The following is a 15,429-nucleotide window of genomic DNA, read 5'->3' as shown; positions in this document are numbered from 1 at the left end:
GGGTTATCTTAAAATATTTATTTGCGCAGGCGACTTTTTTTGGCGGTTTTCTGGACTATCGCCAAATATATAAACCTTTATTGCAACCCAATTTACGACCCAATTGTTTTAAAATTTTGTCTACCCCCCCTAATTCAAGTGTCTAGATTCCAAATATGTAAAAAAAAATATATGTTTATTCAGAGAAAGTACGTTTTTGTGTCTGATTTCGTAACTTAATTAATAATTAGCACTAATTAATTAGCATATTTGAGGTCACCCCCAGAAACCATTAAGATTGACATTTATTTCGTGAAAATCCGATCATTAGAGCAAAAGTTATTCAGGGTGATATCTTTTTTTTTTTTTACGGATTGTACAACTAGAACCGGCATGATTGTAAATTTTTGAAACAATCGATTCCCTGTTTCATTGCTAACCTTCTCGCTTGTCATAAAAAGGGAAACCTTCGTACATTACTGGTAAGCTTTATGTTTTTTTTTCTTCTTCAATCTTTCTTATGTGATTACTTATTTTTTTGTTTGTCCACTTTAAAAGAATGCTATGTCGAATTTTAATAACTTGAGTGCCATTTGTCATAATAAATATGCTCTTCTTTAGGATTAAATTATACTTTAAAAATTTTTTTATTTGAAAAATAATTAAAAAATGGGGCAAAACAAAAAATAGATACTTATTTAATAAAAGGTTTTTCCCCAATATCTAAAGCTGATAAAATAATGTAGCAAAACCTATTTCCAGATTGAGAAGGTTTTCTTAAAAATATTATTTTTGGCAATGTTGTCATCATATCATTTTTCTATAATTTTCAATTTCATTGCGTTCAAGTTAACAAAGATACCCAAATACATTTTTAGATTTCCCAGATGAAAATTTTAATGAAGTAACTCTTCGTTAACATAAAACAATTCTATTAGTTTTTTTTCTTTGTAAAAGAATAAGCAATCATTACATTCTTTTACCAATATTTCTTGTCAAGTAGCTAAAATTTACTTATTGGTAAAACAACTGATAGGAAAACCAACTCACAGGTACAGAATGTTCTCTTAAGAATATTATTTCGACAAAATTACTACCGCTTAATGCTTTTGTATTATTTTTATATCACTCAAGATAACAGTTTCCAACTGAATTCTAATAAAGTTATTATTCTTTAAGATTAAAGATTATTTTGATTTCTTTCAAGCTTTTCAAAATTGCGTTATAGCAAAACATTCATTTTCATAATTGTAGCTACCTTGAAATAAAGAAAGCATCTTAGAATCAAATGTGGAAAAAAATTAAACCAAGCAAAAAATAATTAAAGACTAAAGCTAATTAATTAGGAAAATCAAACAACAACTGTGTACACAGCAATGAAACTTTTTGATGGAACTCAGTAAATCAACTAACATTTTTGTTTTTATGACCCTTTTTCTCTCAATGATTTATCAACTTTATTTTAAAAGCATTCGATGCTTTTTGTATAAAAAGCTTCAAAGATAGATTGAATTAGATGTGCAGTTTAACGATGCGGTTCAACTAGAAACTAGGTATACATTTTGACTTCAAATTTAAACTGAAAGAAAAGAAAGTCACTCTATTCAAACAAAAATTCTATTAAAATAATGGGTTCAGTCTAATTGAAAAATATCCCTGTATCCTTCAAATCATTCCAGTTAAATGAATCATAGACTTCAACTTTTACAGATGATTCAATTAGGAATTCTTCCATTCACGAGGCTTAGGCAAGATCAATTACTCTGGTTTGGAAATTAAATTGTGTATCTGTGTTGGTTTGAATAGATAGCATTTTAATTTAACAGTTTAGAACTGTTCCAAAATAATTCCAAACAGTATGTTTTCATAACAATCTTATGAATTGACATGAAAAAAATGTTCTTTGTCTTTAAATGATATCTAATTTCAAATTTTAGAAAAGTTAATTTAGTCAGAAATAGTTTGAATTTTTCAAAATGCCCTTAGAATGAAATTCAATACTATCTTTAGATGGTGCCAATTTTTTGGTTAAAGATTTAATCAGAAATTGCCTTAATTAAAGAATTACTATAAAACTGACCAATGACATTTAGATTTCATTAAAATTCTATCTTATTTTAAGTTTTTTAGTAGGATATTATAAAGGAAGTATTATAATGGTGCTCCGTAGTAACCGTCTACAACATATATTTTTAAAATTTGTGAAAAAATGAAGTAAATAAAACTTTGCACTTTAGGGACCACAACTCAATATTTAAAGTAAACAAAAACGTTTTCCAATCATTATAGTGGTTGAGAAGACCAGATGAGGAATTAAATCAACCACAAACTAGTTTGTTTGCGTAGTTGGATTAGAATATCTTATCCTTATGTTAGGAACCGTGTTGAAGTAATCCTCAAATAAGCTCATTTTAAATAAATTTTAAACCCCTCTTTGCTCGAAATGACCTCAATAGTGATTAGTTATAGTTTGAAAATGATTTGTTAAATATTAATTTGTGACACTGAATAGTGCATTTCTTTTGAACGAGATATTTTACATGGATTCAAAAATTATAAATTAAAAGTAACCATTACGGAAAATTTTGAATAAATATGGTTAATGCAGACCAGTTCCCTGTATGAATAGAGTTATTATAAAATTGCTTACATTCAACAGAAACAATACATAATTGATACTAAACAAAGCATCCAATTTACACGGTTGTTTGGGAATATTTTACAAAGTGGTAGTAAAACAAGTGGCAGTTTTCAAAAACTTGGTCATGTGAATGAAGAGGCAAATGGTAAATGAATCAATTTTTGTAAACTTTAAAAATTACGTTTTTTTAGTTCAATACACAAATGCAACTACCACAAAGAAACAATATTCTCAACGAATGTACAAGTTGGCAACTATGATAGTGCTGAACTCACATTAAAACTAGAAACACTTTAGAGTTAAGTTACGAGAACAAATAGATTTCAGTATTAAATAATGCATCTAATTTACACGGACGTTTGGAAAATTTTTACAAAGTGGTAGCAAGACAGTATAATTAGTAGGGGCAGTCTCTGAAATGTTAAGCTACTTCGTGAAAGTAGTAGAAGTTTAGGGTTAAGTTACGAGAATAGATGGAATTTATTAATTTTATTTTATATTTAATAATTTTGTTTTCTAACCGTCGTCGACCAGCCGGAAATTTTACGTCGGCTCTGCGGAATTCGTATCGACCAGCCATCGCTGGGTTTGGAATTCGGTTCACCTCATTGGAAAGCGAATGCTCTATCCCCTGAGCCACCACGGCTCTAGATTTACTCAGTGTGAAAAATAGCTTACTCAATTTAGCCATATGCACACAGCAGGAAATACACCATCGCAAATTACTCAATTATTTCAGTTGCAAGTCTATCAAATAAAAAAATAAATAAATAAATTAAAAAAAATTTGTTCAGAAAAGATAAAAAAGCAAACCAAGAAATAGAGTTGAATGGTGAGGAAGAGGGAAATGAATCACTTCAAATATATTTAAAGTATTTTCAGTATAAAATATGGATAACGTCGACGAGGCTGAAATTAAATTTCCTTAATGTTACAACGTTAATTATCGAGTAGGCATTTTGTCCGTTGCTTTTCTATTCGTCCGTCTTTTAGATTTGTATAAGAAATGCAATTAAGGGCCTCACAATTTACTATTTTTGCAAAATAGATCAACTCTTCATTGATAGATAATGGATAGCATATTCTTAGTAATGGATGCATTTCATATAAACAGTGTTTGTAATAAACATAGAGCCCGAGGGTTGTTTTTAAATATATATTTAGGGAAGTCGGTGTATTTAAATCTATGTAAATAATTCCTTTTTTTTCATGAAAAACGTAAGAATTACATTCATTCTTAGACTTGAGAATATGCTAAGAAAGGTACGTAGTTTGTAATGATTTGAGTTTAAAAGAAATTCGGTTCAAACCATCTATATGTCTATAAAGGTTATGATGGTTAAAATGTATAAAGTTATTTCCTGATAACTTAAAAATTAAGGAGAAAAGTAGATGACTTTTATATTAACAGATTAATAGATATATATTGATTTTAAAAATTAAGTTTCACTGTTTAATGTTTTAAAATAAGCTACCATTACAAATACTTAAAAAAGAAAATAGAGTTTATGGTATACATTTTTCATTGAATTTGCTACAGTTGAAATCTACCATAATATATCTGATTATTTTTGTTAATAAAAATAATTATGATAAGTTTGTTTCAGATTTGTTAAACTGAGCATTTCTTTCTTTCTTAAAACAAAATATTTCAAAAATAAAGAAATTTTGTCAAAAAAAAAAAAGATAAAACCGAAAAACAATGTATTACTAATTGGTATATGACGTAAGTTAATTGAGAAATCTTGTTCGCTGCAGTTGCTGTCATCATCTTTCAATATGTCAGGCTAATTAGAAAATTTTTCAGTACTTTTTATTACGACTGATATTTTTGAAATTTATTACAATCAACACATACTTTTGGCTAATTAGTAAATGTGCGAAAAATTTACCCATAATTGCAGTTTGTTTCATTACAATTACCCTTTAAAAAGGTTATTTACAATAAGCTTTCACTATTATTTTATGTGTTTGTATGATTATCATGCATAATATGTACCTTTCAAATAGCCTGGAAAAAAATCAGACTAATCGAGAAAGACTGGTACATTTAATAACCCTTAAGGTATTAGGTCTTATATATTTTCTTTATATAATTGTTAGTTTAAAGTAATAACGTACGCTCTTTTCTTCTGATTTTTTTTAAAATTATTTCTTTTTAAAATTAATACTTTAATATTTTATTCGAATTTAACTTAGAAAATAGCTATTGAAACAAATTCATCTTCCAGGAAAATATTTTGACAGAAATTAACAATAATCTCCAGATTAATTCTATAGAGAGGGGTATTACGAAGACTTATCAAGTTTGCCCAGCGACTACGTGATCTGATCTGGTTTGATGATAAAATTCTTGGATATTTTTTGGTCTATATCCTTGTTTGGGCAGAAAAAAAATCCTACTTTGATACATTCTCATTCTTTTTACTGCCTACAAATGTCGCTAACTAATCTTCACCTCTGATTTGCAATTATTTCTATTTATCTTCGCTAATTCTATGAAAATAAATCTTTGGAAGTAAATATTATTTGTCTTACTGTCGATATACAGACTAAAACAATAAGTGAAAATGAGATAGAACTTAATATTCATCTTCATATTCTAGCGATTTTAAACATATAACGACTTAACACATAATTTTCAAGAGTTTTTCTTTCTTTCTTTTCTTCTTTTCTTTATTATTATTTTTTTTTTTTTTGTTTTTTGAACATTTGATCGAAATTCTCTTTACAAGTAAAGGATAATGAAAACAATTATTCTAAATCGCGGTTTTCCCAATCATCCAATACTAAGGCTTGTGGTGACAAAATTATTTCATCCGTTAAAGGTACTTCAGGTTTCTGATATATATTGTTAATATATGCAACAAAACAGACGGATATCAATAAAATACGAATATATTATATCAATAAAATGAATTCATAATTCTTTTCAATAGAATGATTAACGAATTGCTAATTATTTTAAGTTATCGCTAGATCTATGATAATNGGAGGGTCTGGATGGTGGGTCTCTTTGGAAATTTGTCCTGAAGTTCCGTTAACCTGTGTATCTGATTTCGTGTCTATGAACCATGAGACGCATTGAGCTTTCTGTTGTGGTGTCCACATCCTCACTTATAACTTTTCAGCCTATTGAAAAAAAACTTTATTAGTTGCAGTAATACATGCAAAACACAGAATAAAAATATCTTGTTTATGTTCGAAGTTATGAATTTTTGAAGTTGTAAAGATAATTTTGGAACACCCTGTATATTGTTAATATATGCAACAAAACAGACGGATAACAATAAAATACGAATATATCATATCAATAAAATGAATTCATAATTCTTTTTAATAGAATGATTAACGAATTGCTAATTATTTTAAGTTATCGCTAGATCTATGATAATTAAAATCTATTAACCCCAAGACTGCCTTTCAAGCATCACTGACACTTTTAAATTACCTACCAGTCTAAATGGTTCATTTTATTTTACTACCGTAATTGAACAGATAATCGATTTCCGAGTTCATAGCCATCAACGTTCAACTTCGCATTATTGTAATTTTGAACCCAACCTAGAAGACAAGTAAACTCCTGGGTAAGCATTAAGAAAAATTAGTTTTCGTGAAGGACTTTTTTGATGGAATTAACCCACTATTGCTTTACATAAAGCGGAATATCACTCGTGGTTAGCTCACCCGTGGATAACGGTAAGGGGATTCGAATCTAAGATCCGTCTGCTACTGAGGATATTTTGCGTATCCACTGTGGCAGGTGCGAGCCAAAAACAGATTTCGCATCGACCAGCCACCGATGGGACTTGAACCTGGGTCACTTCATTGGGAAGTGAATTCTCTATCCCTTGTGCTACTACTCAAACACTCTATGTATTTTATTTCATATGCGTCGTTGAACAGCCCTTCAAATTTTTTGGATATTCGACTGCTAATGTTCAACCCCGTCGCCTTGTAATTTTGAACCCGATTCAGAAGACAAGGGAACTCCTGGATCAAGTATTGGTAGAAATTTGAATTCGTGGAGGACTTTTAGAGGTAACTAACCAACATTTGCGCTACATGGAGAGGAAAAACACACACAAAAAAAACTCCCACGGTTTGCCTCTCGGCAAGGGGCCTCTAACCTATGGTTCGTCTACCACTGAGGATATTTTACGTCAGCACTGTGGTCGTTGCAATCCGGATGCGGAATTCGTATCGACCAGCCATTACCGGGATCGAACTCCGGTTCACCTGATTAGAAGGCGAACGCTCTATCCCCTGAGCCATCGCAGCTCAAGCAATAGTTTTTATGATAAATGATTACTTAAAGGCATCGCTTTGATTCGAACCCGTTTCACCTCATTGTAAGACGAACGCTCATTCCCTGAGCCATCGCGACTCACTCTATATATTAAATATTTTTGCCTAGGGACCAATGATGTCTAGTGACCATTTTATTTTGCGGTATTATATGGTATGAGTGCAAGCAATAAGCTTTGCCGTGTAAACTTATAATGTTGCATCCGTTTCTTACACCGCTGAACGGAGAGCAAATGATTCATAATTGCATTAAATTTATAATATGATTAAAAAAATGGTAGGTTTTATAAAATTTGTTTTTCAACTCGAGTGTTTAGTCTTTTTAATACTTTTTTGTATTAAATTTAAATTGTGAAATATAACTAGAGGAACGAAAGGAAAAGAAACGTGTTGATGAAAACTTAAAAGAAACAATGAATCTTTTATTCTCTTTTGTATAAAAAGTATTCTTATCAGGACTGAAAATCAGTGCCTGTCGGATTAAAAATAAAACTTCCGACACGTCAAAAAAAATATGCAAGCAACAGGTGTACAATTAGAATGAACATGATTGTAAGCTTTCCAAATAATCGTATGTCCAGTCACATTGTTAATCTATGCACTTAACTTTAAAAGGGGCAGAATTCGCACATTGCTGGTAAGCTGTAACTCTTTCTTTTTCTCAAATTTTTTTATATGGTAACTCGGTATAAATTTCGTTTGTGTGTTGTAACGGAATGCTAGACCGAATCTTTGCGTAAAATGCAGAATCATTTATGGTCGGGTCATGAAATTTGGATATTGACTAAAGTGCGAGTTTAGCCACCGATACTAAAAATCGCTTAAAAATTTCGATTAGTCCTATCGGGAGAGATATTTGATGGTTTGGAAATTGCTATAAATTAACTGTAGGTGATTATGTTTATAACAGGATTGAGATAATAAATACATAAAAGTTAATTGGGTTTCTACCATTTTTTTGAGCAATTATTGTTGCCTGTGGTATCCTTGTTATATGTATACAGGGCTGCCAACTCTACTATGTTTTTTTTTCTCTCCAAAATGCATCATTGAGGGGATAGCAATAAACAACTGAAGCTGACAGTACGTTTGGTGATTTTACTAACAATTCAAACTCTTCACCCTTGATAGATGAACCGAAGCGGCTTGTTATATAAACTTTCGAAATATTTACAAGTAGTGGGGTGAAAAATAACTTTAAATCAGATTTATAAACAAAAGAATAATACATTAATGCATAAATTTAGTTGCCACTAGAAGAAATTTTTGCAAAAAGTGTCGAAAGTTGGCAGGACTGTGTACATTGCACGCTTTTTACAATCAGCAAACAAGTTTTTAGAGTTCCGTGATTAACTTTGATAGCACAGAGCTGTAAATTTGCCAATTTAAATTCTGGGTAAGGAATAGATGGGAGCAGGAGTTTCATTTTCTTATTAAAGGTGGTAATGAATCTTTTAAATTATTGGATTTATGAACATAATTTAATGAGATATTGAATACCACAAAATGCAAATAAATCAATCTCTGAGAATTGGAGTGGGAGTGGCACTTCCCCCTCTATAACGGAATACTCAATTAAACTGACATACATAAAGGTTTTACTAATATTTGCTACATATCTCAGTATTATGTGAAATGTAACTTTATTGTATTTATCACGTGGTTACTCTTATAAAGAGTGGGCCTAAGTACCCTATTTCTATAAGTTTTACTATTTAATTCGCTACCAATTTACTACAACTTTTGCAGAAAGCGCAGCATTTGGCTTCCCTGATTTATTAGAGATGCCAACTTGCTCTGAACAGCGGATAAATATTTTCGAGTTTCAGCCTTTTAATGTATGATTCTCGGTTTAGTAAATTCGATTTATAGAGTCTTTTTATTACGCACTAAATAATTCAAATGTTTATATGAAACATTATTACTTATATTACTTTTTACAGTTAAGCCGTTGTGAGTCTTTTAAAGAGATTGCAAACTTAACTGAAAATCTGCAAACTTTAATTTGAAAAAATATGTCGAAACCACAGCAGTTTGCTCCTCTGTTTTTTAGAAAAAGGGATGCTACGGGCGATTAAAAATGCATGAAGTGGTAGAAAATCGATTTATTTTTATTTATTTAATCTTTTAATTATCCGATTATAATTACCATCATGACACACATTACAAATTATTCATGTTTAGACTAAAAAAAATTGCATTCATTCTCAATAGTAAACTGAAAAAAAATGCTAATTTTAATCTCTTTTAATAGATTTTTGCTTTTTATGAGTTACCACTTTTTATGGTTTCAGTCGTCTGTGGCATCCATGTAGGAACAAAAATTAGTGTAAACCACAGCAATAGTAAAAAATTAATTTTATCACTAATTGCATAGGAATTTGTCTTTCACTACCACTAGGGAAAAAATTCCTCGGAAAGAGCAAAAGTTGGCATGTCTGTTAGTATGTTAAAACTACTTCATCGAATTAGTGTTCCTAAAATGATCAGAAATCACGTTTTCTTCTCGTTTATAGTTAAAGCGTGGTTCAATAAAACTAAATACTTTAAAATCAAAGATGTTTGAAATAAAGAAAAATAAGTTTTCTACAAAAAAAAATTTCTGGAGTGATTTCATAAGTAGAGAAACCATACTGTGGCGCATTTATTAAATTAAATATAGAAATAATGTAAGTCTTAAATTTAAACAAGTAACATTTTAATTATGATTAAACAATTTTAGCATTATTATTTACGAATCCATTTTAGCATTACGACATTAATCTAAACATTAATTTAGAATAGATGGGGAGAGATAGACTTTAAACTCATGGACCAAGTTTACTCATAGTTTCGGTATCAGGCTTTGACACACTCTGACTGATTTGCTCTTCTAACCCTTTCCTTCGGCTGCTTTTATATCGTATTTTTTTAGTGATAAAAAGTCTCAAATTTAAGGAAAGGTCAGGTCCAAAAGTTATTGTTGTTTTCGAGTTTGTCCCATGATGGGGGTGACATTGCAAGATTTTAACCTAATTGTTTATTTGAAGTACTTTATCCGTATTTAATTTAACTATTTGCAGACGGAGATTTCCCACGGTAGTTTAATTTAATCGAAGACTTTGAAATGTTCTACAAATCTAATTTTAGCCCTTTCTCTTGATTTTAATTTGGAGTAAAGATAAGCGTCACAATACAAGCGAATCGTCATTCAATTAAAGACACCAATGATGCTTAATTAATTGCGGTAATTAGTACTAATAATGTTATCATTGTAATTGGTGGTGATTTTAATGCGTACTAAATGTACTAATATTGGTAATACTGTAGGTACTGTGATAATACATTTTTTACGGTCTAATTGTGATTATTAATAGATTTTATAGTGTCTTAAATTAGATTATATTTGACTATTATTAGTTGGCTTTGAGTAAAAATTTATTACAGTTAATCATTATTTTAATCGGTCTGCAGTTAAAACGTTTGAGTCTTCTGCCTCCGGACTTCCTTGAGAGATCAACTCTGTCCAAACTACCACCATAATCCTGGAAAGTATTAGTTTAAGATATTATTTTTTAATATCTATTTTTAAGAGTAACTTAATTAATATTTTTATTTAGCTGATTATTCGATTAACAAATGTCTCTCTATATATTTTGTTATCACGTTTCTTCGCTCGTTAAATTTGACGAACGCGTTTTCTTTTCTTATTATTTATAACTGTAATATGAATTCGAGCGTCAGTCGTATGCTTGGAATTAAAAATTGTCAAAAATATTCCATCAAAACTCTTGGTGGCTCTAACCGTCATTTGCTCATCACGACATTTTTTTCACTTCTCAAACAAGCGAAAGAACAACTTATATGTTATCTTTAATGTCACATATTTTCTTTCAATGTGTGACAGAATATTCAATAAAAAAATTCATTCGTACATTTTGCACTCATGATTTTCCTTTTATATTAATTAAAATGTGCAGGACCAGGATATCTATTTCTCACGAAACTGTTCGTGACTTTGTTTTAAAATATGATAGTTTTCAAGGTTTTCCGTTAGTTTTTAAGACACAACTTCCCCAACTGATCTGATATTGAAGAATAGGAATAAGTTTCGAAAAATTGGTAATTTTTAGAAACTAATATATATATATATATATATATATAAAAGTTCAAAATGAAGAATAAAACAAAGAAAAATTATAGACATATGAAAAAAGTTTCAGATGTCNATAAAAGAGGAGAGAGAGAAAGAAACACGAATTGCCTGATTTGCGCATATTTTTAGCCATGTGCAAATCCATTTGGGGGAAAATCCGTGGCTAAAATTATGTGCAAAGCGGGCAATTCATGTTCCTTCATCTCTTCTCTTTTTTAGTTTATTTTTTTCTTAAATAAAAGTTAATTTTCGAAAATTATTAACCGTCAACTTCTTTAAATTAAGCCGACCGGCCTGTCTAGGGGTTAGGGAAGTGTCCTTGCATCAGAAAGGTTCTGGGTTCGAATCCCGGACAAGGCATGGATGTTCTTTCCTTCTCTGTGCTATCTGTCCTTACTATGGGAGCAACGTTGGCCCACCTAATATGGTGCCTCTGAAAGAGAGGCGAACAAAGCTGCCTAGTAAATGACTGAATTGACGGGAAAATGCTAACACAGGAGGGCGTTGGAAAAAAAAAATTTCTTTAAATTACTCAGTATAATATGCCCTTGCTTACATCCATTTTCGGGCTCGTCCTTGGTAACTAACAAATCAAACGCACTTTAAAACAAAACCCCTCTACTTATGATTTTACCTGAATTTGCGCTTCTGTTTTCATATTTTTTAATCTAGCAATCATGTTACAAAAATATTTTAAATCATTCTTGAAAATTTTCCCGTTCATGTAAGTTCATTTCAATTCGCTACTCGCTTTATAGATTTCGTTTCATGTTTTGTTCTGTTTTTTCGTTACTTTTTATTTTCCGTTTTTACGTGATATTTTTACTTAATATGATCTATTCTATTTGTTTCAAAAATATTTTTTCGTGTGCTCCTCACACTATTGTATTAATATATTTTGCTTTGGCTATATTGATACAATATTAGAAAGCACTACTTTTTGCGGATATAATCGTGTGAGCTGATGAAAAGTTATATCTATTATTTTCCGGTTTTTTATAGATTTTTTTCTTCATTTCGGAATTTTTTATTATTCATTTTTTTCCGGATTTTTATTATTTCTATTATTTTTTTTTCTCTTTTTCCCTTTTCTTATTGTTCTCTAATTTTTCCAATTCTAATTTTTAATTATATATATACTGGGAGGCTTCACCCCCTGCTCGCTAGCGCTCGCCAACCCCCGGAACTGCTTTCGCAGTTCATTTCGAATTGCTTTGCTCGCTCATTGGATACGTTCTTAACGTCTAGCTGTCGTATACTTTTTTGAACACTGAAGTTCCGAAAACTTTTCACTGTAGAAAATTCCAAACCTGTGCATTTCAATATTAATTTGAAATTGCAAACAGTTCACATATTTTTCTTAATCACATTATTCTAAATTTCAGTTGTTGAGAAAAGTAACTGCTGTAAGTTTTGCTTTAAAGTCTTTTCCACCAGAGGGCTAAAACCATGTGTTGTAAAACAATATGAAATAGTACTGAACGCCGGATGTAAAGCATCGTCTTCGATGAAGATAATTTTATGAGATTTTTTTTATAATTCGGTGAGAATTCACCCGATTAGACATATGATGCTCACTACGTACTCTTGCGCGCCGAAGCCTATCAATTAAAAATGAAAACTGTTGCCAACGCGAGAAAAGAAATATCATCGGTTTTATTGATACATACTTATTGGCGTTTTATATAATATAGATAAATATAATAAAATTTTTCAAAAGAATAATTCGTAAGAACCTTAAATCGTTGGAGTCACTGAATAACAGAGTACATAATCAGATTTTCAACTCTTTTTCTCTTTATTTATAGGCAACATATATAAACCTGATCTACTTTTACTGTTGCATAACTTACGACATTTAAGTTATAGAAGGAAGTTTTAAAATTGAAATAATGTTTCGAAAACTTTTATCACAATTTGGGAACATGATAGTTTGTTGATATGTCCTTTGGTTTAAATTATTTAAGCTCATAGGTAAACAGAATTCTTAATTAAATAAATAGAAATTTATTACAAATTTTAATTTATATAAATATCAATACATTACCTTTGTTACCATTAAATTTTGTATTTGAAACCACGGAAATTTTGTAATTGTGTGAGGATATGATATACTGAATTTACAAAAAAAAAAAAAAAAAAAAAAAAAAAAAAAAAAAAAAAAAAACACTTCTTTTTAAAGAAGATTTAATGAATCCCAAGACGAAGAAGTATGAAAGAAAATAATTGAAAAATATAAAGTTTAAAAAAAAACAATAATTTTTCTCCTGCTTTACTGAAAAAAGTAAAATATTGGATATAATTTATATGAATCGAATTGATATGATCTCAGTTAACTCCCGAGACATGTTTATTTTAAACATAGTTTATCTTTAAATGTGTTGTAAGAACTTAGCGTAAATTTTTCAAAGAAAGCAGATGGAAAGTCTGTGATTTGTTTGATTTTACTACTATTATTCGAAAACCACCGACTTTCATTTAACTTCATTTTATATATTTAAGAAATATTTGAATCAATCTATTAATTATTTTCTGATGAACTATAGCTTCTAAATATTTATGGATATGTGGTCCGATTTTTAAAAATTATATTGTTTATGTATTGAAACCCTTACAGACTCTCTCGAATGTTAGTTTAAAAAAGCTTAAGGACAAGCTGAACAGTAACCTCAAGTACAGTAAAACGTTATTCGATTTTAAGTAATACAAATATGCCGGCTAACCAACGTTTATTCTAAATATTTCTTTTAATATGCATTTTTTCCTCTTGTTAACTTTTTTTTCTTTTGATATCAATCATATGCTCTCACTGTCTTTAAAAAAAAAACTTAAAAAATAAACTCTTTCATAGAATGAAATATTTATCCCGACCTGCCCCAATTTAGGGCATACGGGTAAATGTTTATTAAAATCAAGAAAAACAGAAAAGTACATAAAATACAAAAATTGCAAAAATACGAAAACATTACAGAGTTTGATGGCAACAGCAGTAAAATAATTAAAATGCTCCGAGAGTCCCGCCTTATAGTGCCGAAGCCGACGGGGCTTCCCTTATAGTGAGCCAAAGACACAAATGAAAAATTTTACAACACATCGCAGGAAAGTACAGTATGACATACAATGCATCATGTGCAGGCAGTACATAGGATTAAAACGAGTAATAATACAGAGTAAGTTGGGTTGCTAAACCAAAGCGATCATTAACATTGTGACAGGATATAAAGGACACAAAGTATAAACTGTTGATGTATTCAAGAACAGTAAAACATAAAGTGAACCATTTAAAAAAAACGTGTACCTGAAGTGAACATAAGAAAACATTAAAATACATAGAATAGGAAAACATAGAATAGGATTTCATAGAATTGGTCATAAGAGGTCAATTACAAATAAATGTTTCATTAGTTGCTGAAATAAATTCCAATTATTTTGTCAAACAAATCTACGAGTTGATGTGATTTTCATTGTTTCACCAAACTTTTAAATGCAACTTGTGCAGTTTAGTTTTGGCTTTTCTGCTTGTTAAAAGGATGTGTGGTGCATGGGAACTCTGACCTGGTAATGTCGTTATACAAACAAAGGGGGGCAGTCTGACTCTCCCAGTAGTTTGCCACAATATTTACACAACCCCTGTTATATATAACGATTTTAAATTTGTACATTTCAGCAAAAAAACAGACTCAAAATGTTTAAAAAATTTGTAGCTTTAGTTTCAAATTTAATTCAGATTTGAAATATCCACACCTGCATTAGACAAAATCAAGTATTTGTATAAATGCAACAAAAAGTTTCTTTCCCAACAAAATCTTGCAACAAAACTTCTTTCATGCAACAAAAGTATTTGATTTCCTACAGTACCGTAAAATGAACAGCATAATTTTTTTTAACTCTACACGTTTAATACCAGACTTACGATGATTAATTGTTATTTTAATCATTATTTATACAGGTTATCAAAACACCCAGATGGAAAAATGAAAGCGATAATCATCCCTATCAAGCTGATTCTTGTAGTTTTGCTCCTTCACCAGGCAAATGGATTAAGAAACCAAACTTTTAACCATGTCACAATTCCACAACATGCAAAGATGGTTCCCGGAATCACTCAAGACAACATCATCTTGGCGTGGGTGAATACGGAGGCTACATTAAAGAGAGCATACTTCAACCTGTTTAAAAGTTTAGTAACGAATGCATTCGGCTTATCTCTCACTACTAATATATCTCAAAATTGTACTTACAGTTTATTTGAATACTTAAATGGATTGAGGAATATGAAAACCTGGGCTTTCAAAAGTAAGATTTCTATTTTTGAATAATCTAGTAAGCAGTTTGCTTTTTTTCTCCCACGATAAATATATATATA

General features: G+C 30.2%; 1 protein-coding gene across 1 annotated transcript in view; it reads left to right on the top strand.

Moving 5' to 3' along the window:
* The first annotated feature begins 7,494 nt into the window (after positions 1-7,494).
* The window catches only part of LOC107447194 (nose resistant to fluoxetine protein 6-like), a 166,013-nt gene continuing 158,078 nt past the window's right edge, over positions 7,495-15,429 (top strand). Inside the window, exons 1-2 of the mRNA XM_071178308.1 lie at positions 7,495-7,565; positions 15,013-15,359. Of these exons, the coding sequence (XP_071034409.1) occupies positions 7,525-7,565; positions 15,013-15,359 (388 nt within the window). The 5' untranslated portion in view covers positions 7,495-7,524. The remainder of the gene's footprint in view (positions 7,566-15,012; positions 15,360-15,429) is intronic.

The sequence above is a fragment of the Parasteatoda tepidariorum genome, chromosome 1 (assembly GCF_043381705.1).
Source record: "Parasteatoda tepidariorum isolate YZ-2023 chromosome 1, CAS_Ptep_4.0, whole genome shotgun sequence".
In the NCBI taxonomy this organism is placed as follows: domain Eukaryota; kingdom Metazoa; phylum Arthropoda; class Arachnida; order Araneae; family Theridiidae; genus Parasteatoda; species Parasteatoda tepidariorum.
The sequence above is the reverse complement of the archived record's forward strand: the minus strand, read 5'-3'. Positions and strand labels throughout refer to the sequence as shown.